Genomic DNA, 25,358 nt, shown 5'->3' with positions numbered 1-25,358 from the left:
TAACCAAAGCAAAGAAAAATAATGCAAATACAATAAATATGTCTATGTAACCATATATGATCCTCTAAATCTGTATTTGTAGATTAGTTTTCCATGGAAACAAGACAGACATGATTAGAAAATGCTGGAATATCTTCTGTAAAATAGTCATTTTTCTTTCTATTTTAGGAGTCTATGAATTGGCTTCTTTTCAGATGAAACCTGGCGGCCCAGCTCTGTGGGGTGATGCATTTAAAAGGGCAGTTCATGCCCATGTAAATCTAGGCTATACAAAACTAGTTGGTGTTTTCCATGCAGAATATGGAGCACTCAACACAGGTATAGTTATCTGTTTCATCTATAAAATTTCAGTGGTGATCTACTAATAAGTTCCTTGGATAAGTTTCTCTCTCTCATTCTGTACATTTTATTTTTTATTGCCAAATTTTTGTATTTTTGTCAATTTTAAGGGTTGAAAAAAACCTGTGTCACATCTTTTTATTTAGAATGTTAACATCTTTATGAAGCCTTTTCAAACACAAAACTGCTATTTTCCTGATTATCAAAATGATTAAATTTTAATAGGTGCCAGAATCTCAAGAAATAACCTATTCCTTTTAAATATTTTTTCTTCTGAATTTTTTTATTGATTTTTGAAACAACATTTATGGGGAGATTGTTTCTGAATAAAAACATAATTTATTTATTCATTCATGTGTTAATTAATTTATTTATACTAAAGTCCCCCCATAAAAATTCACCCATTTCCATTTGGGGCATGTATTTATATACATGTATGTACATATCCATTGGTAAATTTGTAAATATAAATTTCTTTAATAAAATACATATTTGGAGTATTTAACTTTTAAATGTATTTTTTTGTGTGCATAGCCCTGGTGATTGAACTCGGGACGATGCACATGCTAGGCAATGCTCTACCACTGGACTATATCCCCAGCCCACAGTATTTTAACTTTTAAATTTGAAAGATATTACCATCAGAATTTCAAGATTTTTTTTGACGAATTCTGAAAATACTTGTAAAGCTTATCTGAAAGGACAGATGACAAAGAATAGCTAGTAAATATTTGAAAGACTGATAATACACAGGTACCTTTTATCTTCTCTATTTTATGTACAACAGAAATCTCAAACCTAATATCGTCGGTGCTGAGCTTCCAACTCAACACAGATAATTCATCTCTTTTCTGAAATGCATGGACCAGAAGTATGTCAGACTTTTTATTTTTGGATTAGGGATATTCAGCCTGTTTATCATAAGAAAATGGTCATAATATACAAAAACAGATGTATATTTATGTTGGAAAATAATGGAGGAGAAAAATTATTATAAAAATTATCTCATACTATATGCTAAAATAAAATCAAGATTTTAATAGATTTCAATGAAAAAATTTAATTCATAGAATTGCTAAAACTTTATGTAGATGAACTTACTTAAAAATATGAATGGGGACTATATTCCTAAGCTAAAAATTGAAATAAAAATGAAGAAAAAAAATGATGACTTTATTATAAAAAGACTCAAACTCTCTATATGTGGAACAAATCATCATAAGTTAAATTCAAAAGCAAAAAGGAAATGAAAATTTATGTAAAGGTAGTAACACATATGACTGTCAAATATAAAAGAAGAGGCAGATTAAAAATAGTAAGCAGATACCACGTTTTACTTAATGTAGACTTGCTTATATGGGTATAATGTTAGATCAGGAGTAAATAAGTACTCATATAATATATAGGGTTCACATTAATCTTTCCTTCCCAAATTGGGCCATATAAATAAAAAATTATTTTCATTGTCTTTGGCAGTATTCTAGAAAATATGCAGGAGTACATATATCTATAAGGGCTTTCAGTTATATACGAAAGAAATTTGAAAGTATATAAAGTAGTCATATTTGAGTGATGAGATTAAATGTTACTGAAAGTCTCTCTTTTAATCTCTGATATTGTGTATGTATGATTTCTATAACTTTTTTATTCTTAAATTCATTTTCAGTATCCTATGAAAATGTGGCATGATGAGTATAAATCAGTAGAGCTTCTTTTTATATTTATCTTCCATTTTAAGAAGACAGTGTATAATACATACAATATATAGACAGTATAATATATACACTATTTGAAAATTTAAAATATATGTATATGTATATAAGATATACTCCTTGGATCTCTCACTTTACATTTTAGGAGATTTTGTTAAGGAAATAAACAGATACAAACAGCCTGGATTTGAATCCCAGCACCATTGCTTAGTAATTTTATGACCTTGGGTAAGTTAACCTCACTGGGCCTTAGTTTCCTCATCTATACAATGATGATAGTAATAACCTACCATCTAGATTATTATGAGGACTAAATGAGTTAACACATGAAAAATGTTTAAAATCAAGCAAGGTATTACACATGTGAAATCCCAGCTATCAGGAGACTGAGGCAGGAGAATTACAACTTCAAGGCCAGTCTGGGAAACTTAGCAAGATTTTATCTAAAAATAAAAATAAAAAGCACTACAAATATAATTCAATGGTAGAGCACATGCTTAGCATGCCCAAGGCCCGACAGTTTCCATCACTAGAGACAAACACATTCCAGGCAATTAAATGTTAGCAGTAGTAGTCACCATCATCATTATTATAGATACATACATAGGTGTGTTCAAATGAAATTTATGTAAATATTGTTTATATAATAAATAATGTGGTATGACCTTCTTTATGTAATATATTATGTGATATAGAAATATGCTATATATATTTGTAGTATAAAATGTATGCATAGATATAAATATATGTATAAATATGTCTATAAATATTCGTATATTTCATATACATAACAACATATATATAATATGTACAAGTATGGAAAGACATAAACCAAATATAAAACTAGTTATTTCTGGGTAGTACAGAAATGATTCATAGCTTCTCTTTGTGTTTATCTGTATTTTTCTATACCTCTACTTTGTATTACATTGCAATTATAAAAAAATGTATAAATAATTATAAACAAGAATATTTATTCCAGAATTTTATACAATAGTGAAATATTGGAAATAATCTAAATGGCCAACAATAAAGATTAGTATAAAAAGTTGCTGTGTATTATGAAGGAATCCATATCATCATTAAAAAATAATATTATTGCCACAGAAGATAATCACTGTTAATTTTAAAGAATCTGTTAGTAAGCATAATATACAATAGACCCTAAGTTAACTTTTAAAGAAAATGCCCTAGGGGTTTTCTCTAGGTAGCTAACATTATGCTATTTTTTGTTTTCCTGTTTGTTTCATATAAATTTTCTATAATAAACACAATTTTTTATAATCTTGGTTTTTTGCAAAAGTCAACTGTAGTGGGAAGTCATGAAATTTGAGTATGTCTTTAACTGTCTTACCTTACTTTCCTTTTCCAGCTTTCTGTTTTTACACCTAAAAAAGAGAGAGAGAGAGAGAGAGTTTGATTAATTCATGTATAAATTTCTTTCTCAAGTCTCTGATTCCTCTGAAATCTTATCATCTAAATATTTATTTACTGACATTTTAATTTAAAATAATAGGATTTTTTTACTCATTCTCACTTTAAGAATTATTCTTTTGCCCATGGCAATGTCAGTGTCATACACTTTAAAAACAATTTTGGTTTATTTCTGCAGTTCATGTTCTGTGGTGGAATGAGAGTGCAGATAGTCGTGCAGCTGGGAGGCACCATTCCCATGAGGATCCCAGAGTCGTGGCAGCTGGTAAGCTATTTCACTAGGCATGGGTTATTTTTACAACAAACTTGATTTGCTCAATAACTTTATATGCCTTCTTATGAAATGTTTTTCCAGTTCGGGAAAGTGTCAACTACCTAGTGTCTCAGCAGAATATGCTTCTGATTCCTGCATCATTTTCACCATTGAAATAGTTTTCTACTGAAACACAAAAGATTTCATTAATTGGTATAAAATGTGTCTGCTAATGGTGTTTAAGTTCTCCCAAGAGAATTATTCTCACTTTTATTTTAAGGAGGTGATAAATTAATTTACTGTGTCCCTTGCATTTTATAAAGGTCTCCCTTGTTTGTCACCACCACTTTAGGAAGTAAAGAGTTCATTTTTCCCATGGCATTTCAATATCTGTCACATATTAAAAATATCTACCATTTGGAAAATAATGTTATTTGGTCCTGAGATTAAAAATCTTTGAAGACTCTTTGGTTTACATGCTGAAATGCCTTCATTTATAATTAATTGTACTAATATTTACTTCATTTTGCATTCTACTTAACAAAGATACTTGCCACTATTTCAAGATCTTGATTTTTCATTCATTTCAGAGGATGTCTTCTGTATGTTGACAAACCTTTATTCAAATACTAATGTTATATTTCCATCCATGCTTGAAACAATAGTTTTAAATTATTAATATACATTGTCAAACTTTTAATCATGTCTGTTTTCCTGATTTTCCAAATTTTTGTCAAGTAAAGTTTATTTTGTAATATCAAATGGTATTCATGAGAATATTAAACATATTTATTTGTCATGGAAAAGTACATTATCATTTGTGTCATCTGTGTTAATTATGGTCACACATTAGCTCTATTGTCACTGAATTGGAAAATAAAATTATTAGGTCCTGGTATTTAAAGTCTTTGAAGACTCTTTGGTTTGTATGCTGAAATGTCTTCATTTATAATTAATTTTACAAATATTTACTTTATTTTGTATCCTACTTAACATAAGATGCTTGGGATATCTTTGTTTGAATGTGATCTTCATGGATATGGAAATGTTTGACCTAATAAAAGCCTACCTGTATATTCTGATTATTTTTCTAAGTTTTATATTTTTATCATCTTTGAAGCTGTTGCTTTAACAGTATGCTACCAAACTCAGGATGAGACTTCTTTAGTACTTCCACAGATGTGCTACAAATTTAGTTTTTGTTTTGAGTGCTTCCAACTTAAAAGAGATTTCATACTTCCAAGTTTCCTCATAGCTGTATTTACAACTATATTATTTTAATTTTTATTGATTTTATTATGTTAATTTTTAACATGTATTGAAAATATAACATAATGAATTATGTCCGAGATAAAATTGAAAAACAGGAAGTATGTCACTTCTCATTTATTGAGCCCTCAGAAATCCAAAGGACAGATTAATTTCATAGTAAGGCAAAGAATACTCTTGACTCTGGAGGTAAAAAACTATCAAAGACATTAGAGCCATTAGCTCTGAGTTATGTTTAAGAGTTTTTTTCTTGATGTTCCTTTGAAAAGACTTCACACAGGAAACTGGGTGGTGGAGGTAGTATTAATTGCAGTCACTGTGGACAGACTTTCTCTCTAGTATGAGACAAGCTTCTATATCCAAACCATTGGGATCATGGAAGTGTACAACTGCCTCTGCTTTTCCCTTTTCCATACATCTTGTGATCAGTTTGAACACTTGCTGGTAAGAGCCAGTCATTCTTTGCTTATACACACCAATTTATGACCTTGATGGAGATTTATAGACAGGCGGTGTTATTAACATACAGACAAAATAGGAAGCTAGCAGGCTTCACTCCACTGATGAACTTCAATCATCCCTGGCATGAGAGTAACTATAAGGGTCTGCTTGTGTTCTGCTCAAGAGTTCTATGGGTCCTGGACCTTGGGAAAATGGCACAAAGGAAAGCTGAGAAGCAATAATAGAGATAATTTTTGAGGAAGCCATGTAAGGTACTTTGTTTTCCAGTGGTATAAATTGACTTTAAGAATTATTCTTTTCCCTAGTCTTCCTTAGTTCCTGATGGTCCTTCAAAACCCAGAAGGAAAAGAAAGGAATATAGGCAGTTTTGATACCTCTGTTATTCCAGTCCTTCTTGGGCCCATGCCAAAGGCCTGAATACTTCTTGAGTCCCTATGATCAACTGAAAATCTGACTTTGGGGAAAGAGTAAGTAGGAGATGAAAAACATTCCTTGAATGAGCCAAATTTAAAAAACCACCTTACAGATCAAAGTTTGACCAACTAGAAGCTTTTTCATTCCAAAGTAATATTTGCATTATACATGACATATTTGTACATCATGCCTCTTTCTCTGAAATTCATGCTCATTATCACTCCAGCACATTCTTACCATCTGAAGTCATTGAGAACTACTAACCTAGAGACTCAGCTGACCAAGGTGTTGGGAAGAAAATTTTAAAAAGCATTCTAGAGCATCAGCTAAGTATTCAACAGTGTACTATGATGTCTGGAAACTATAAGGCTGTTAAAAAAAAAATTCCACAGTCAAAATAGGCTCAGTCGTCCCAGGGCTCTCCTCATGATTCCATGTATTAGAGTCCATCTGTGAGAAAGGATCTAAAACACTTTATGCACATCATTTTATGAGTAACATTAACATTATATTTTATATAAATAAGAACTTTAAAAGGATAATGGGTTGTCTCTGACCAAGCAACTAGTAAGTGGCAGAAGTCAAATTTGAATCCATACTTTGTTTCATTCTAGACCAGCCTGCCTCAAACTTTTAGCTGAAAATTGAATATTCACCGATAGCTCTCGCCATCATGTCTAGTTAGGGATAACATCCTAACTTTGCAGTAGAAACATCAAGCCATAATCTGACAATCCCCCCAGGGGGTTCACTATTTGTAGGCCTTCATCTCCTCTAATCAATGATGATAAAGCATGGACTACAATTAGTAAAGAGTTACCTTTTGGCTATGATCTGCACATACATCTTCACTAGGTAATCTGAGATGTTCCTTCCCGTCAGATTCTGAAGGATGTCTGCAGTGTTCTGTTTTCTCTGTCACCACATAAAAATCAAGCATGTGTGTCTTCTTAGACAAGAATTGGCACAAAAAAACATATCAAGGGCTACAGTGACACATGTTCTTCCAACACATGCCATTATATGACTGGAGCCCTAACCACAGGGCCCAGGCATCACCCTCCACCAACCACCACCAAGATCTGGTCCATGCTGCCCTCAGTACTGGTCATTCATATATAGCAAGCCAAGATCTTCCCTGAGGAATTACTCTAAATATCTAAACAATAAGCACTGAGATGTGATTTTTCTTCACCACAAGAGATGTTAAGGAGCAAAATTGTAAACTATGCCTATTGAGTTTTTGTGTTCATTGGGGTTATACTGATGTCTGGATTAGCAGTTATTTTAGGGTGGTAACCAAGACTTCTCACATCCACTTAAATTTGATTGTCCTTACCTTGCAACCTATATGCTGATAAAATTGCAGAGAGCCATCACAATCAATACCATTCCTGAAATTGTCAGGAAAAAAATGGCCCGGATGTCCTTCCCAAAGTTAGAATATCAGAGAATGACAGAATTGATAAGGCCTACAAAAGTTTTCTGGTTCAGCCTCCCTAATCCAGAAGTGAAGAAAGAGGCCTACGTGGGCTGGGGATATAGCTCAGTTGGCAAAGCGCTTGCCCTGCATGCACAAGGCCCTGGGTTCAATCCCCAGCACCACAAAAAAAAAAAAAAAAAAAAAAGAGAAAGAGGCCTATGTGTTAATTTCACCTGTAGAAGGCCCATAACTAACTTGTGGCAGTTAGATGTTAGACCTGTGACAGTCTCCTATGGCTCCACCACTTTGGGACAGGCCATAGCATGTCTTCCATAGCCCATTCATCCAGAGTATTTTACTCTGATTTTAACTAAAACAAACCTATGCTGATCTCAAGTAGAGAAAAAAGCTAAATACCCTCACACAGAGGCACAATGTGGGCCAAAACTCCTCCCCTCGAAGCTCATATGCTTTTTAAGATCACAGCTCAAACATGACATGATATTTCATTCATTCCTGATCACAAACAGAAACTACCAGCCCACCCCTCCATTTGCTCAGTTATACACTAAAGCACTACAACCAAAGTCAACAACAGCATAGGTACAAATATCCTCAGAAAGAATGAGTTTTTATATACAAGGAACAACAGGGGATGCAGTAGGGCTAGAAGGTGATGAACTAAAAGGAGAAATAATGGGAAATGAGGAAGAGGGAAACAGAGGAGTCAGATGACACAGGCCTGTTCAATGTGCTAAAAATCTTCTGGAGAGTGACAAGACTCACTTCAGTTTTGAAAATGAGTACAGAACTGGAGGAAGAGAGGGAATGAGAGTGAGCTATAGTCTGAATGTCTGAATCTTAACCCCCAAGGTTGTAGGATTAGGAGGTGGGATCTGTGGGGAGGTGATTAGGTCTTAACAGGATTAGTGCCCTTATAAGAAGGGCCCAGAGAGTGCCTTGCCCACTACAACATGTAAGGACACAGCAACGCAGCAAATATATAAATAATATATAAATATATTTACACCAGACACCAAATCTGCCAGCATCCTGATCTTGGAATCTGCAGCCTCCAGAAGTATGAGAATAAATGTTTTTTGTTTATAAACCACTCATCTTGTTGTGTCTTGTTAAAATAGCAGCCTGAGTGGACTAAGACACAGTGCTTGGTATAGGAAAGCTAGGTTTAAAATACCCCAGGAGATTTTATCTCAGACTTAAGCTGGGAATTACTGAGAAAACATCAGCAAGTCACTTGCCCTCTCTCTAGGATTATTTTCTTCACTAGTAAAATTAAAATATGAGTTGTTTCATTGAGTTGTACCTATGTCTCTTTGCTGGCACGGACTCCCCCCGGCCCCCAGGGCCTGGATCCAGCCCTGATTTTTGTGCACGTCAAGGAGGCCAGCTCACAGGGCCTTGAAGGAGCTCACAAGGCCTTGGAGGATTTGTGGTGTCTGTTTTCATATCATTCAGCCGATAATGGCCATGTGGGAAAGTCCTGACCTGCTTGGGTCCGATAAGGTTCCTGGTTGAAGGCTCCTTTGTTTTTCCTCCCCCCTTTTCTCCCGCCTACTAGTAACTTTCCCTGCCCTTTGCAAAAGAATATATATAAGTATGTGCTGAGCTATTAAAGATTAGATTCCCCCTGGATGAAGAACCTCGGACTCCTGTGTCTTTTTTAATCCCGCCGCCTCTCGCCGGACTCGGGCCATTAGCCGGACGCGGCAGGTGGAGGTTCCACCGAGACCGGAAAGCAGAGGTAAATAAGCGGACGGGACTCACCTTCCATAAGAGAAGGGGAAAACCCTTCCATAAGAGAAGGGGAGAAAAACCTTCCATAAGAGAAGGGGAGAAAAACCTTCCATAAGAGAAGGGGAGAAAAACCTTCCATAAGAGAAGGGGACCTTCCATAAGAGAAGGGGGAAAGAGGTGCGCACCATGGGTAACTCAGCAGCTAAAGTTCGTCTGGCCAACGAACTCAGAGAGCTGTTGAACACACAAGGAACCAGAATAAAAACAAAAACTGCAACAGAATTCGTTGAAGTTATTGCCCAGGCATGTCCTTGGTTTCTGACAGGGGGATTTCTTAATAACAATGATTTGGATCAGGTCAGATGTGATTTACAAAGATTGTTGAGGGATCAAGGTCCGGAAAGTATCCCAATCGCCACTTTCTCTTTATGGAGACTGGTTAAAGATACTTTGTTAATAGATAAAATAAAGATTAAGGAACAGCTTACAAAATGTGAACAAGTCCTTGGCCAGGTCCAGGAAGAGCAAATGGCAGAGTCCTTATCCCTTTCCCATTATTCTTTCACATCTCCTTCTTCATTCTTAGATCCACCCTAGCTGCTCTCAACCCTGCCTTCTCATCTTCCCCCTCCCTAATAGGCCCACAGAAAAGTCTTAACTGACCTTCTCCAGAATATTCACCATGGCTTATTTTAGGATTTTCAGCAAAAGAATCTCTACAAAAAAGTTCAATGTGGATAAATTTCCTATTTTCATATTACCCTGTTTTATTTGGCTACTGTCTGAAAAGATCAGCACTCCAGGCGCTAGATACTCCCTTACTAGTTTTTCACAAAAATAGGTAAACAAGGCCTCTGGCCTTGAACTGGGCTTCACAGTGCTGACTACATTTCTAAGATAAGGGAGTTACTAACTGGGCTCCATAGTAACAGCTGGCAGGAGGAGGAACTGGAAAGGGAGATAGAGGAACTGGAGGGTCGAATGAAGAAGCCAAGATTTAAAGCACCTATGGCCCCAATCCCTGTTGCGCTCCCTCCTTACAACCCCAATTGAGACGAGGACAACCCCAGAAGGCGGGGGGACAGGGGTGTTCAGTGGCAGCCTAAGACGGCCCAAACTTTTCCAGTAATTGAAAACCTGGATGCCTATGGACAGCCGGCCAGAGTGTATGTTTCTTTAGCCTTTAAGGATATTAAACAACTAAAGGAGGCAGTTACTAATTACAGACCCCATGCCCCCTTCACATTGACTCTCTTCAAGTCTTTCTCTGCCAATCAGCTGACACCTAGTGACTGACAACAGCTTTGTAGGGCTGTATTGTTCGGAGGGGATTTTTTTTGTTGTGGGAAAGTGAAAATCAAGAAAGTGAAAATCAAGAGAGGTGTCGCGAGCTAGCCCGAGTCAATCAGGACGCCGGCTTCCCATGGCGTAACCTTGAAATGTTAACAGGCTCGGGACAATATGCTATCATAAATCAACAAATTAATTATGATCCTGGGGTCTATGCTCAGATAGCTACAGCAGCCGTTCAGGCTTGGAAGGCTCTACCTATTTCAAATGCTAAAACAAAAATTTCAAAAATTGTTCAAAGACCCTCTGAGCCTTATTCTGACTTCATAGCCTGATTGATACAGATAGAAAAAAATGAAATTGTCCCGAGGGGGATAGGCGGGGTCGGGAAGGCATGCCTGGCCCCTGTCCCCAATGTGGCAAGGGGAATCATTGGAGCAACGAGTGTCCTTCCAAGTTTGTTGCTCAGGGACGCCCATTGCAGCCGGGAAACGGGAACAGGGGCCCACCCCGGGCCCCGAAAGCCAGAGTGTACGGGGCGATACAGAGACAAAACAAGCTGCTACCGCAGTAAGATCTTAGCCAGGCAGGGAAAAATGCAGACAAAATCAAACAAAATGCAATCGGCTAAGAAAACTTGGAGAACTTTTGCCCTAAAAATGGGCAGCGAACTCCATGCTGTTTGCATCACCATGGTAACCATGGGCTGCCTGGCCGGAAGAGCGGCTTCCTGGTCCCACCTCCCACACTTTTGGGGCTACCGATTGGTTCTTCCACAGTCACTCAGACAGGACTTCTAGTCCCACCTTCCAGCCACTAACCTGTACTGCTGTGTTTCAGATTTCTACCGGAGCTGCTCAGAGCCTGTATTTTTAAAAGATGCCTACCTGTAAATGCTAACGAAAGATATCTTTTTCAGACAAAATTTAATTCTACAAGTTTCTATGTTGCAGTCCTAAATTTAAGCTAATTCTAAGTTAAATAACCTGACTTTTTCTTTATAGTTGTGTTACTAAATAATGTTCTATTGATGAGAGATATCAAATATGCTTCTTTATATTTTACTTTTAATTTTAGAGGTTATAGGGATGCATTTGATCGCCACAGGAACAAGCCGGCAAAGTTCCTGTGATGACCAAAAAATCCTTATTTTCATTGCTAACTATAAAAATAAAAATGTATACTCAAGGATCTTATTTCAGTACATCAAGTGACGTCACATAGAAGAGTGCACTCCTAATTAAAAATAAATTAAAATGGATCCAAATATTTTAAGGCCACGTGGTTACATAAAGTTAATACAATTATAAGTTAAGTTCTTATTCTTAATAAATATTTTTTTAGATATTTAAATAACCTATATTTGTTAATCTATAAATTAATTAGCACATGCCTAATTGATTAGTTAATATATATTTGCCTAATTGTTTTTCTTCAACAGGAAACCCATAATTTATGTTTTATATTTACATTTATCAAGATACTCTGCCTTTTCAGTTACAGATATTTGAGATAAATGTGTTTACTATAAATTTGCTTTTAAGTGAAAATACAATCAAGTAGTTTCTAATTCTCAAGGTTACTGTTTAAACTTATAAGATGATAAATTATTATAATTATTTCTACAAAATATCTAAGGGTTTTAACTATATTTTCATTGATATTTCTTATCAAAGTATAATAATTTGTTTATAGATTCTAAGGTTTTCAGAAATTGTTCCAAAGTATATTTTTTTTAAGAAAAAGGTGCTTCAACAAAGAAAAAGCACACATGGATCCTAAAAAGAAGAAAGAAATCATCTTTGGGTAAAACAAGGTCTTTATATTCATTTTCCTAAAAAAAAAAAAAAAAAAAAAAAAGGGGGTTTTATATTGGTATCTAAACAGATGATATAAAAAGTTAGAACAATTTAAAAAGAGATTTATATATACTAAACTGACTATAATTAATTTAAGGGTATTTCAGGTTATTTTCCTAATTTAACTATACTAATGTGAGCAAAAATTTTGTCCATATTTTGACATGACAAACACCTATTAAAATGTAAGTTTATTTCTTTAAAGAAAGATCCTTATTGCCTAATAATTCTTACTGTTTAAGATAAAGATTAATTTTGGTAAATAAATTCACATTGTTGATTAAATATTAAGTATATTGAACTACTAACTTAAACCCCTGTATGACCTTTTGAGAGGAGACCCCTCACCCACCTCCCTGTAAAAACCTACTCCAAAAGCCTTGAAGGCACTCAGGTTAATAAAAACAGCCCCACAAAAGATACAGGTTACCCAGATAGATTATTCTATACCCCTATCATTTATAATCCTACTGGAGTGTTTTGGCAAGCAGGCCCTATCTATTGGGTCCATTTACCCGCTTCTAACTCTCGGGTAATAACTCCCTTTTATGAACTAGTAATAAATCTGATTTGGAAAGCCAAATATTTGGGTGATGCATTGTTTGGAAAGACTTTCGATATTCTCATCCAACCCTATACCCAGGATATGATTTTAAAATTGCAACAAGAAAATGATCTTTGGTGTCTCTTCCTTTGTAATTTCAAGGGTAAAATTAATAATCACTTTCCCCGACATAAACTTCTAGAAGGCCTTAAAAAATGTCCTATTATTTTTCCTAAAATTATTAAAAGAGAACCTATCTCAGGAGCTCAGACTGTTTATACAGACGGAGCTAAAGGGGGGTTTGCTGTTGTGTTTGATGGATCTCAAGTAATTCGACACTCTGTTCCTAAACTGTCTGCCCAAAGATCAAAAGTTGAGGCTTTAATTATGGCCCTTAAACTATTCAATTCTATTCCACTTAATGTGTACACTGATAGTCTCTATGTTGCCAATTTAGCCTTAGTTATTGAAACAGCCCCTTATATTGGCAGACAATCTACCATCATGGAACAATTACAAACGGTTCAGCTCCTTGTTTGGGCTAGACGAGATCCTTTGTTTATTGGACATATCCGAGGACATTCGGAGCTTCCTGGGCCTCTGGTAGAGGGTAATGCTAAAGCAGATGCCGCCACTCACAATATGGGCCTGGTATTTGCCATAACCAGGCATGATGAGGCCTCACAGCTCCATGCTAAATTTCATCTAAATGCACAATCCTTATGCTTCCGCACAGGATGCTCGCGTGATCAGGCTTTACAAATTGTTTCCCTATGCCCAGTATGTGCTCCATTTATTCATTCTCCCAGTTTAGGTGTTAACCCTAGAGGCTTACACCCCAATGATGTCTGGCAAACTGATGTTACCCATTTCCCAAGTTTTGGAAAGCTGTCTTTTGTGCATGTTTCTATTGACACATATTCTGGCTATATCTTTGCTACCTTACATACTGGAGAGAAGGCTAAAGATGTAATTGGACATCTCTTAAAGGCTTTCTCTTACATGGGCACTCCACGATGTCTCAAAACAGACAATGGACCCGCATATACAAGCCAAACAGTTCAACGCTTCTGTGCCCAGTGGGAGATTAAACATAGAACTGGAATCCCATATAACCCCCAGGGACAAGCAATTGTAGAACGGGCCCATCAACATTTAAAAACCTATTTACAAAAAACAAAAGAGGGGGAGATATATAGATGCTGCCAGGGACCACAAGCGCTATTATCCATAACCTTGTTCACTTTGAATTTTTTGCTCACGGATGCGAGGGGACATACGGCCGCACAGCGCCATTTCTCTCCTCCAACTGTACAAAATGCTCAAGTACGGTGGAAAGATTTATCCACCAGAAGGTGGCAGCCTTTGGCTCCACTCTTAGCGAGAGTGAGAGGAGCCGTATGTATTTTCCCTCCAGGAGCAGAAAAGCCCATTTGGGTCCCGGAACGCTACATAAGGCCGGTAAATGACACACATGAGGCTCCAGATGAAGACCCCCAGATGCCTGACCCTGCCGTTGCCACCGATCTTCCACACCGTGAGATGGACTCTGTTGGTGATGCTCCTTCTGGGTGAGTTAGTCCATGGGGGCCTCGGCCTCCCAATAGGTACAAATTTTCAGACAAGTCCCCATATTATTAGGAATTTGAAATGGACTATACAAAATGTGGAAACGGGAAAGATTGCAGTTTTGGCCCAGGGTACCGGACATTATCCCTCACCAGGATGGTGGCCGAACATTACTTTTAACCTATGCCACCTCGCCCAAGATTCATGGCCAAATACAGGGAAAACCAAGGAGGATTCCTACCCCCCCTGTCGATTCCGATCATGGTATATATGCCCAGGATGACAACGCACCTGGAAGTGTGGAGGACCTGAGGCCTATTATTGTGCCTCGTGGGGATGTGAAACCTCTAGTAATGGGCATTGGCTTAAGAATCCACCCAGAAAAGACTATGCCCACTTCTGGCAAACAATAGAGGGAGAATCAAATATTACTATTCAGTTTACTTCTAATGGAAAACAGCAGCCAGATTGGACTCAAGGATATCTCTGGGGGCTGCGTATTTACACCCCCGGACAGTATGACCCTGGCCTGCTTTTTCGACTCAAATTAACCACAGAACAGCCTACTGGAAGTCTAATAGGACCCAATCAGGTGCTCGGAGATCAAAAGGCCCCATCTGAACCCAGGCAGCCCATGGTCCCAACAATAAAACCTTCCCCTAGCAGTCAAACAATAACTATGGGCTATCAAACTTTTAATCATATCCCTGAGCCCACATACCCTGGAACTGGAGACCGTCTTTTTAATTTGGTCCGAGGAGCCTTTTTTGCTCTCAATGCCACTAGTCCTAACAAGACTCAAGATTGCTGGCTATGCTTGACCTCCAGGCCGCCCTATTATGAAGGGGTAACAATGCTGTCTAATTTATCCTCTAATACCATCGCAGACCCTAAATGTTATTCTCTGCCCAGTTATAAGTTGACTATCACGGAGGTCATGGGACAAGGGGTTTGCTTGGGAAAGGTACCGCCTTCACGCCAACGTCTCTGCAATATCACCCGATCTATAAATCAATCCCAATCTGACTATTTGTGGGGTCCCAAAGGATCCTATTTTGCTTGCAATACTGGGTTAACTCCCTGTGTTTCCATGGCAGTCCTAAATGCAACCACTGATTTCTGTGTGCTAATACAGTTATGGCCACGGATATCTTATCATGGGTCAGACTATGTCCTGGGACACCTTGAGGGGCATGTTCGGCTCTCCAGAGAACCCATAACTATGACTATTGCCCTCCTATTGGGCATAGGCGGAATAACAACTGGAATAGGAACCGGGACAGCCGCCTATGTCCAGGGAGGTCAATTGTTAAATTTACAAACGACTATGAATGAGGATTTAACAGCCATGGCCAAGTCAATTACTGCTTTGGAAAAGTCCCTCACCTCCCTCTCAGAAGTTGTGCTACAAAATAGGAGGGGACTAGATTTATTGTTCCTAAGGGAAGGAGGACTATGTGTAGCCTTAAAGGAACAGTGTTGTTTTTATGCAGATCATACTGGGGTAGTCCGTGAAACTATGAAAAAGGTCACGAAAAGATTGGCTAAAAGACAAAAGGAGTTTGAAGCACAACAAAGATGGTTTGAACAATGGTTTAAAAATACCCCATGGCTGACTCCTTTGATATCCACTGTAATGGGACCGCTTTTCGGTCTCCTCCTTATAGCTGCTATAGGCCCCTGCCTTGTCAAGAGAGTGACACAATTTATTAAAGATCAAATTAACATTCTGACTTCTAAGCCAATACAGGTTCATTATCAACGCCTACAAACCAAGGATGATTTTGCTGAAGTTTGTCTCCGACCAATTCGAAGATGATTTTTTCTACAATAATCCCTGCTTCATGCCTTCCTCCTTTCACCCTCTTTCTTCTTTATTTTATTATTCTTCTCCTCTGACTCTATGCCCTGTTGAACCGGAACCAATTAAAGACCTAATAATGACTGGCTGAGTAGATACCACTAAACGCCTTGGCAACAACGAGCTGATCTTGTAGTACCCAGAGACGGGCAACTTTCACGCTTGCACTGCAACCCAAGACAGGGGAATGGGGCCTCCCCAGAGACGGGTAAGCACTGTAAGGGCAGTGAACGACCTAAGACAGGGGCTACTTGATTCCCTTTGACGTGCAACAAACAAAAGAGGGGGAACTGCTGGCACGGACTCCCCCCGGCCCCCAGGGCCTGGATCCAGCCCTGATTTTTGTGCACGTCAAGGAGGCCAGCTCACAGGGCCTTGAAGGAGCTCACAAGGCCTTGGAGGATTTGTGGTGTCTGTTTTCATATCATTCAGCCGATAATGGCCATGTGGGAAAGTCCTGACCTGCTTGGGTCCGATAAGGTTCCTGGTTGAAGGCTCCTTTGTTTTTCCTCCCCCCTTTTCTCCCGCCTACTAGTAACTTTCCCTGCCCTTTGCAAAAGAATATATATAAGTATGTGCTGAGCTATTAAAGATTAGATTCCCCCTGGATGAAGAACCTCGGACTCCTGTGTCTTTTTTAATCCCGCCGCCTCTCGCCGGACTCGGGCCATTAGCCGGACGCGGCATCTCTTCCAGTTCCAGAATTCTATAAAGAGCCACAATATTTATGTTATTTTCATATGTATTGAATAATCCATCAAATGAATAATTTTGAGGTTTGTTATCTTTAACGTTCCTTAAATAAATAGAAAAGCCAAACTAGTAACAGTACCCTCTTGTAGTGCAAACTTTCAAAAGATGACTGGTGAGAAAAACTTAAATACCCATGGGCACGTCCTAGTCAGATTTCCCTCAATCCCAACACAGATTCAAACACTTTAACATTTGAATTTCATTCAAAGTTGTCAGGGCAGAATCTCTTCCTTCATTTAGTCTCCAACACACATCAGTGGTGCTCTTCATCAACACAGAACTCTTTGCATCAGGTGCAGTGTCTCTTTTGTCTTTGTACCCAGGGAGTTGAAAACATGCCATCACTGGACTCATAATTGCTCATAATTGCCTACCTATTCTCATGGTCTTTACTCAGTGATCTGACTTACATTCCCCCACCAACATAGTTGGAATCCTGAGTCATCACTGAATTTATATAGGCCTTAAAAAGGGATTCTGATGGACAGTATAATAAAAATATGAAACTCTTAAGAAGAAATTGATTATTATAAAAAGTTAATGTTGGGCTGGGGATGTGGCTCAAGCGGTAGCGCGCTCGCCTGGCATGCGTGCGGCCCGGGTTCGATCCTCAGCACCACATACAAACAAGGATGTTGTGTCCGCCGAAAACTAAAAAATAAATATTAAAAAAATTCTCTCTCTCTCTCTCTCTCTCTCTCCTCTCTCACTCTCTCTTTAAAAAAAAAAAAAAAAAAAAAAAAAAAGTTAATGTATGATATTTTCAGGTTTCATGGGAAGAATTCAACAAAACTTCAGATTATATATAATGAAAGCCTGTTGTAACAGGTAGGTGAAAGACTTGGGAAAAGTGGAAGAAGGAGAAAGTATTTGACAAGTAAATATGAAGTGCTACATAAATCTTAATGTTCTAAAGCAGTGAAAAAAGGTGTATAATGATTTGCTTCCCAGGATGTTAGACTCTCCAAATGTTTACTCCCAGATGTTCAGAGTAAGTTACTATAGTTACTCTCTTTAAAATAAAAAATAACTCAAAGGCCAAATGATGATGATAATGTGTCGTGTAGATGATAAATTTAGTGTATCAGAAATCAAAGCAGGTGACAAGCATAAGAAGCCAGCCATGGAGAATCTCATGGCCAACATGGCATTCTCCATACTTTAGGTCCCAAAGCAAGGGTGTTTTGGAGAGGGTATTCAAGAGTTCCTGGGAGCCTATGTCTTCAGAAGCATTATTATTGTAACTACAAGTAAATTCAGTAATTAATTCAAATCAGGAATTGGGAGGAAGAAATGTTTTTCTACATAGAATGATCTACTAAGCACTTTCTGGGAGCCAGGTTTTAAAATTAAAATGAATAAAATATAGAAACCACCTATGAAAAACTGAGACTCTGCCCATATATTTGGCATCAAGGTAATATAGAATACTCCAAATTAGAGGTTTTATAAATATGTATGAAGGTATGTGTATATGTGTGTATTAAATGTCAGTATATTAAAAATCAGTATTTAGAAAGGGCTTTCACAATTATCCATTATCGACATACATCAGGATTTTCCTGGAAAAGGTATGCAGATTTTATTGACCAAGTAGTTGCATTTAAAATAGAAAGCACAAACAATAATGGATATAGGTAACAAACACAAAATAAACTGTGTTCTATAGCTCTGGGAAATACAGCCTAAGCTTGGAAAACAGAGTTTGAAGAAAGCAAATGAGCTAACAAATACATGAGTGCATGCGTGTGTGCGTGTGTATATGAATTTTGTTTAAAAAAGCTTCCTTTCTCTTCTGTATTACTGGCATACTTCCCTGTCAGCAGAGCCATTAATCTACAGGACTGAAAATAAAAAGCTTGCCTAACAACATTCATATAATTCCTTTGTTCTTAATTTAAAGGACTAGATTGCTATGGAGTTAAAGATATTTTTGTCTAAAGAATACAAACTAGCTAATAAGTACAGATTAACAGATAGCAATTATGAGAATCACACTGTACAGAAATCAAGTTTGTGGAAATTTATGCAGTGTAGGAAACCTCTGTGATGAACATGAAATTAAATTTCTAAAAATTTAATAATCATAGATTTTTATTGAGGGCAGATTACTTTACCTAAAACACATATGGTTGTTCCCCACAACAGTATTAAACCACGACGGAAAGAAAAGACCACTGACTCCAATTTTGAATCAATTTAAAGAAAGCTTATATTTGTGTACACAGTAGCTAGCCAGGACTGTCTCTCCCAAAACCCTGGACTAGAAATCAGTACCCCAGCTCTCTAGGAACATAGTTTTATAGCACAAAAAGTTGCAAAGAGGGGTTGTTAACTTACAGATAAGAGGATTTCGACAAGCATAATACAAAGGCATATAGTAGGTTAATGATCTACATGGCTTAACATTTCAAGGTAGGGAAAAAATTTAGATCCCAACATCAAAATTTATAAGGCGCCACTGAGGTTTCAGAGAGGGTTGTTATCTGGTCATGGGGAGCCAGGATTTACGAGGTGCCACTAAGGTTTTAGAGAGGGTTGTTATCTGGTCAGGGAAAGCCAGGCATGGGTAAGTTCAAGGCATGGGCAGAAATTCCAAACAAGTTTAGAAATCGCAGTAATTTATAGTAAAACAGAAATTAACTTTCCATGACTTTGTGATGAGATGGCTCCTAATCTTAAAATGGAATTAGGCTGGGTTCATCAAACAGCAGTTAGAGATATTGACTGAAGTACTCACCAGAAAACTAGACTGTTATTTCAGTAGTTCTCTATTCTTTGCATGCAGTAGTAGCTTGCATAGGGGCCTGAGCCACAGCTGGTAAAACCCCTTCCACTGTGCAATTCTTAACTCTATTCTTTTGACCCTCAGCACAGTGATCACCCTTGATCTACTTGAATCCTCCTCTCTCCTGGGCCCAGAAGACAAACACGTACCTGACAAACGTATACTGCTCATTGTACATCCAGGGCTGAAGTTCCAGGCTAGGGTACTTGCCAAAGGGTGGCACAATCAGGCTGAACACCAGGGCAATGCAGACAAACACAGCTGGCAGGACAATCTGTAACCCAGCAGTGTAGGGGGTAGGGGGATGGCAGGAAAAGATAAGGTTAGAAAGAAGTCCAAGGAGCAAATCCCTGCAAGTCCAGTCAGGTTCCCAGACCAGGCAGCACAGGAAGGAGGGTGACAGGGCCCATGGCTGGCCCAAGACCTTGTGGGCAGAGTGAAAGCAATGGATCCTGAATACTAAACCTCTTCCCTCCAGGACTTTCTAGAAGCTGGCAGTACAACGCCAGAGTCTCTAATCACCTGGCAGAAGCACTAGGCTAGGAACTTCACAGAGTAAAGAGCAACCCCACATTAGGGTGACTCAGAATGCTGGGTCCTGCATTTCTTCCCCTGAAGACTGAGAAAGACCACACTAGGCCATGAGCACAGTTCAGCTCAGAAGAAAACTGAGTGAATAAGCCCTGGACTAGGAGCCAGAAGTCCTGAATCCGGGGTCTAACTCTACTACAAGTGTACTCACATGAAATCACTTCTCCATAAGGCCTCACTGTTCTCACTTGTAACCTGAGGACCGAGAAGAAATTCTGATTCCAGAGTCCTGAAACCAACTCTATAGCAGTGACTCCAATCACAGACAATAGCAGCCATTGCCTGCCATGATCACATCAAAAAGCATAAACATGTAACTCCTTGAAAGTCCTCAAATTTTTTATACAAACCTTCTCTGAAAATAATACTTGCACATACTTTGCAAGTAAATTCAAAGGTTGTTCCATCTGTTACTGAGAAATTTATTCTTTACAAACTTAAGATTCAAATGAAGTCCTTGGTTCTAGTGTTGTGAGGTTTCAATATAGGAAATTATCCTTTAATGAATACAGTCATATACTGCATGTCTTGCTAATTATGGACTGCATAAACAGCAGTGATCCCATAAGACTGTATTGCCTAGTGACATCACAGCAGTCTTAGTTTTTGTAAGTACACTCTACTATGGTATTCACACAAGAACAAAAAAATCACCTACTATGCATTTCTCAGAATGTATTTTTGTTTTTAAATGACACATTACTGCAATGCTATGGGAAAATACTATATGAAAACATTTCATTGTCATTACTACCCTAAATAGTAGTATCATTTTCAGCAATCAATAAACAATGTAACTGGACTCAGAGATACTAAGTAACCTGCCCAAGGACACATAGCTAATAATTTACAGAGCCAGTATTCAAAACTAAGACAGTGTGCTAGGGTTTTTGCATCTACTAGGGAAGACTCTCTGCAGACCATTATATATATGTTTTAATTTTATAGAGTGAAATAACTTTTTTTCCCTCCTAAACAAGAAAGTTAGCATGCAAAATTGACTTGTGGGCAATGGTGTAATGAGTATTCTCTGTTGGCCAATTATTTTCTAATCTCCCTAACTTTTCTATCAGCTTGAGTTAAACATCAACTTAGGAAAGAAAATCAATTTTCCAATAGGTCATATGCTGAGTGCATCTAGCTAGCATAACATCTCTCATATTATGAAAGTTTAAATAAAAAGTACATATTAGTATCAGTCCCCACTCTAAGAACTTACTCATTTTTCCCTCATAGCAATGCTATAACATAGGTAACACTGTTAGCCCCATTTTACAGATTAGGGGACTAAGGTGCAGAGAAGTAAATTACCAGCAGATACACAAATGGCAAGAAGTAGAACTGCAAATGAAATACAAAAAAAGAAAATCTGGTTCCAGAATTAAACTATGACCATATTCTGACTTCAGTGATCCAACCTACAGCCCAATCATGAAGCCAGATTGCTTAGCCTGGAACAACAGATCTTGTTTGAGCAAAAAGTCCTTTCCAACTCCATTTGGGAATCAGAAGCCTCTTCCATGAAAGGGCTATAACTTGTTGCTGTGTGGGTTTCTAGCTCTTCACTGGTAGGAGACTTTGCCATTCATCTACTGAGCAGGTATGTCTCAGGCTTCTGCAAGAAGCCAACACTAAAAGTCATTTTTGGTATTTCTAACATTTATTTGTTCCTCCCTCCAGTATCTTCAGTAAACCTTCAAGTCAATAAGAAAAAATATGAACTGAAAACTGAACAAATGCAATAAATTAGGACTTTAAAAAATAAAAATGCAAAAAGATGATTAATTTGCCAGAAAGCAGAGAATTTATTAACAATGAGTTACTGCAATTTAAATAGCAAATCAAGGCAAATAGTAGTCTCACATAGTAGGAAAAAAATGGCAAGGATGAAAGGAAAGGAAATCCTATTCACTGCCTGTCAGAATATGAGTTGATACTTAAAATAAGCAGGATCTAGTGGAATTGAGTCAGTAATTCTACTTACAGGTATGCCCAGGGAGATAGAAACAAAGTTTTTAAGTGAAGCAGTATTTGTACAATAAATATATGAAAACATGTAACTATAAGTAGAAAAGGAATAACAACATTTTGGTATACTCATCCCCTGGAAGAGTGGAGAGTAATGAATGAACCAGCTCTAAACTGCTTAGTTACCTTTGGCAAGTACTTAACCTCTTTGAATGAATGTTTTCTATATGTTCAACTCCATAAAATAGAAATCTAGATTTCACAATGAAATGAGAGTAACCAAAAAAAAAAAAGAATCTTGAAAGGATGTAATGAATATATCAAATGGATATATAAATGTGTTTTAGTGCTAAAGATACTTTGTTTTATTAATAGAAACAATAACAAATGTATACTATAGTTAAATATTAAGATGCTCATGAGTCTTTCCTACCACTGATTCTAATAAGGATATCAGCAAATAGGCTGAGACAGAAATAAAAACAGATATTGGCAAATTCAAAAGGAAAGATTTGGTCTTTATTCTTCTACACAGCATTTCATTCAATATTCAACACCCCAAAGACACTTAGCAAATATTTGGTGACAGGAGTAGGACAGTTATTGAGGAATCCTGAATGAAACTGAGTTTTATTATAAGTGCCTTTTAATAATAATAATAATTAAAAAGCAACCCATAAACATTATGATAGTAACTCAACTTTTACTGAAATTTCTTCTCTGATACATGTGTAAATATCACAAAACTATTAAATTATCTCCACTAAATTTAAATAAATATTGTTTAAATTACAGGAACTCAAAAATAGATGTGTGCACAGTTTAACACCTAGTGGAAGGAACAGTAGTCTATGCCACCATTTGGTAGCTGCAGAATAGAGAAGTGGGGGAGAAGAGACAAGTCTCCAGGAATGCAGCACCAGATGCAGCATCTATAATTGACCTGTAGCTGCTACCTTCCTACTCAGCTGGGCCAGCATTGGATCTACCTCTCCTGCTTTCTTCTGCACAGCTTCATGAGCCCAGTCTTTGGACAAAACCAAGCAGGAGCACTATCACCACCCTAAGCCACCTCATAATTTCTGTCACCTTGCAAGTCATGCCTATTTGTAATGAGATATAAAAATGTATCTTCACATTCATCAGCCCAGATGGGCAATAAAGTTTGTTCTTATTATAAAATAATAATAACTTCAGGGCTGGGGCTGGGGCTCAGTGGTAGAGCGTTTGCCTAGTATGTGTGAAGCACTGGTTTCTATTCCCAGTACCACATAAAAAAAAATAAATAAATGAACAAGATAAATATAGAAAAAGACAACATTCTTTTTTTTTTTTAAAGAGAGAGTGAGAGAGGGGAGAGAGAAAGAGAGAGAGAGAGAGAGAGAATTTTTTTTTAATATTTATTTTTTAGTTCTCGGCGGACACAACATCTTTGTTGGTATGTGGTGCTGAGGATCGAACCCGGGCCGCACGCATGCCAGGCGAGCGCGCTACCACTTGAGCCACATCCCCAGCCCAAGACAACATTCTTTAAAAAAATAATAACTTCATCACTGCCAATAAGAGTATAAATTTACAAAACATATTGTCACTATTTGGTTAAGATGAATATGCACATAACTTATGGTCCAGGATTTCCACTGCTGCATATGTACTCTAATGAAGAGGTTTGTAATCTCCAGTACACAAAACTCAAGGGACAGTACTGACAGAACTCAAAGGGTCTGTTAACCTTGACGGTTAAAAATTACATCTTTATTGTCACCAACTTCTATCTGAAATTAAGCATTTCCTTTATGTATGAAGAGAGGCAATGAGCTACAAGATCTGTGACATTTTAGCCAATAAAAATCATAGATATTGTCAAATTCTAACTTGTAGTTGTAACAAGTACACTTGAATTCCTTTTATGCTCATCATGACTTCATAATTGTACCTCTTACACCCACCATTAGATTTGTCAGTTAGTACCTTAAGGAAAAAAATAAACCTCCTCCAAGGCACATCAACTCCCGTTGAGAATAAGAAACAATTTCATATAATGCTAAGTGAAGTCAAGCCCCCCAAAACAAATGCCAAATGTTTTCTCTGATATAAGGAGACTGATTCATAGTAGGGTTGGGAGGGGGAGCATGGGAAGATTAGATGAACTCTAGATAGGGCAAAGGGGAGGGAGGGCAAGGGAAGGGACAAGGGGGTAAAAAAAGATGGTGGAATGAGATGGATATCATTTCCCTAAGTACATGTATGAAGACACGAATGGTGTGACTCTACTTGGCATACAACCAGAAATATGAAAAACTATGCTCTATATGTGTAATATGAATTGTAATGCATTCTGCTGTCATATTTAACAATTAAAATTTAAAAATAAATTTTAAAATTTATTTTAAAAAAGAAACAATTTTATGAATTTCTCACTAGAATCTATCAATGAAGCATTGCCTTAAAAATATGAGGACAAAAGATTTCTAGTGTAGAATTTCCAAACCATGAATAAATTTGGCAGAATAAAGATAATTTTAGAGACGCAAGTTTCAAAAGTTTAATTGCTATGTACCCTCCCCTAAAATTTGGACATAGGGAAATATAAGAGCCTGAAATGGTGGTACAACACAAGGAAAATTAAATTCCCTGGGACACCAGTAAAAGGAGATCCCTGAATCTCTGTTATACCATCTTAAATAACTAGTCCACCCTGAAGCAAGAGAAGTAGGAGTCCTGAGATGTTAACTCCAGAGTATCAAAATGATAAACTGATGAATGGGTTTAATCATGGTGAGAGAAAATTTATGACTTTAGCACAGAATTTAGTGATTAATAAATGATAGGTATAAAAAAATATAAGCAAATAAGTAAAAGAGAGAAAGAGAAAGAAGAAACATTCACCCTCTCATTTAAAGTACATGGATGAACAAGGATGGTGGAATGTGATGGACATCATTACACAAAGTACACGTATGAAGACTTAAATTGGATGTCAACATACTTTATATACAAACAGAAATACAAAAAGTGTGGTATTTATGTGTATTAAGAATTGTAATGCAAAAAATCAAATAATGTTACCT

At 37.3% G+C, this 25,358-nt stretch overlaps 1 protein-coding gene across 3 annotated transcripts in view; it reads left to right on the top strand.

Annotated features, from left to right (window-relative positions):
* Positions 1-23,512, top strand: part of LOC308640832 (protein NipSnap homolog 3A-like) — a 31,805-nt gene extending 8,293 nt beyond the window's left edge. Inside the window, exons 4-6 of one of the 3 annotated variants that reach the window (XM_081278755.1) lie at positions 169-318; positions 3,664-3,750; positions 23,083-23,512. In XM_081278755.1, the coding sequence (XP_081134881.1) occupies positions 169-318; positions 3,664-3,750; positions 23,083-23,096 (251 nt within the window). In that variant the 3' untranslated portion in view covers positions 23,097-23,512. Of the gene's footprint in view, positions 1-168; positions 319-3,663; positions 3,751-3,840; positions 4,813-23,082 lie in introns of those variants that run through there. The other 2 variants (XM_081278754.1, XM_081278756.1) reach the window with 2 other exon arrangements.
* Positions 23,513-25,358: the final 1,846 nt, after the last annotated feature.

This window comes from Spermophilus citellus (assembly GCF_964194105.1).
Source record: "Spermophilus citellus genome assembly, chromosome: 2".
Taxonomy (NCBI): Eukaryota; Metazoa; Chordata; class Mammalia; order Rodentia; family Sciuridae; genus Spermophilus; species Spermophilus citellus.
The sequence above is the reverse complement of the archived record's forward strand: the minus strand, read 5'-3'. Positions and strand labels throughout refer to the sequence as shown.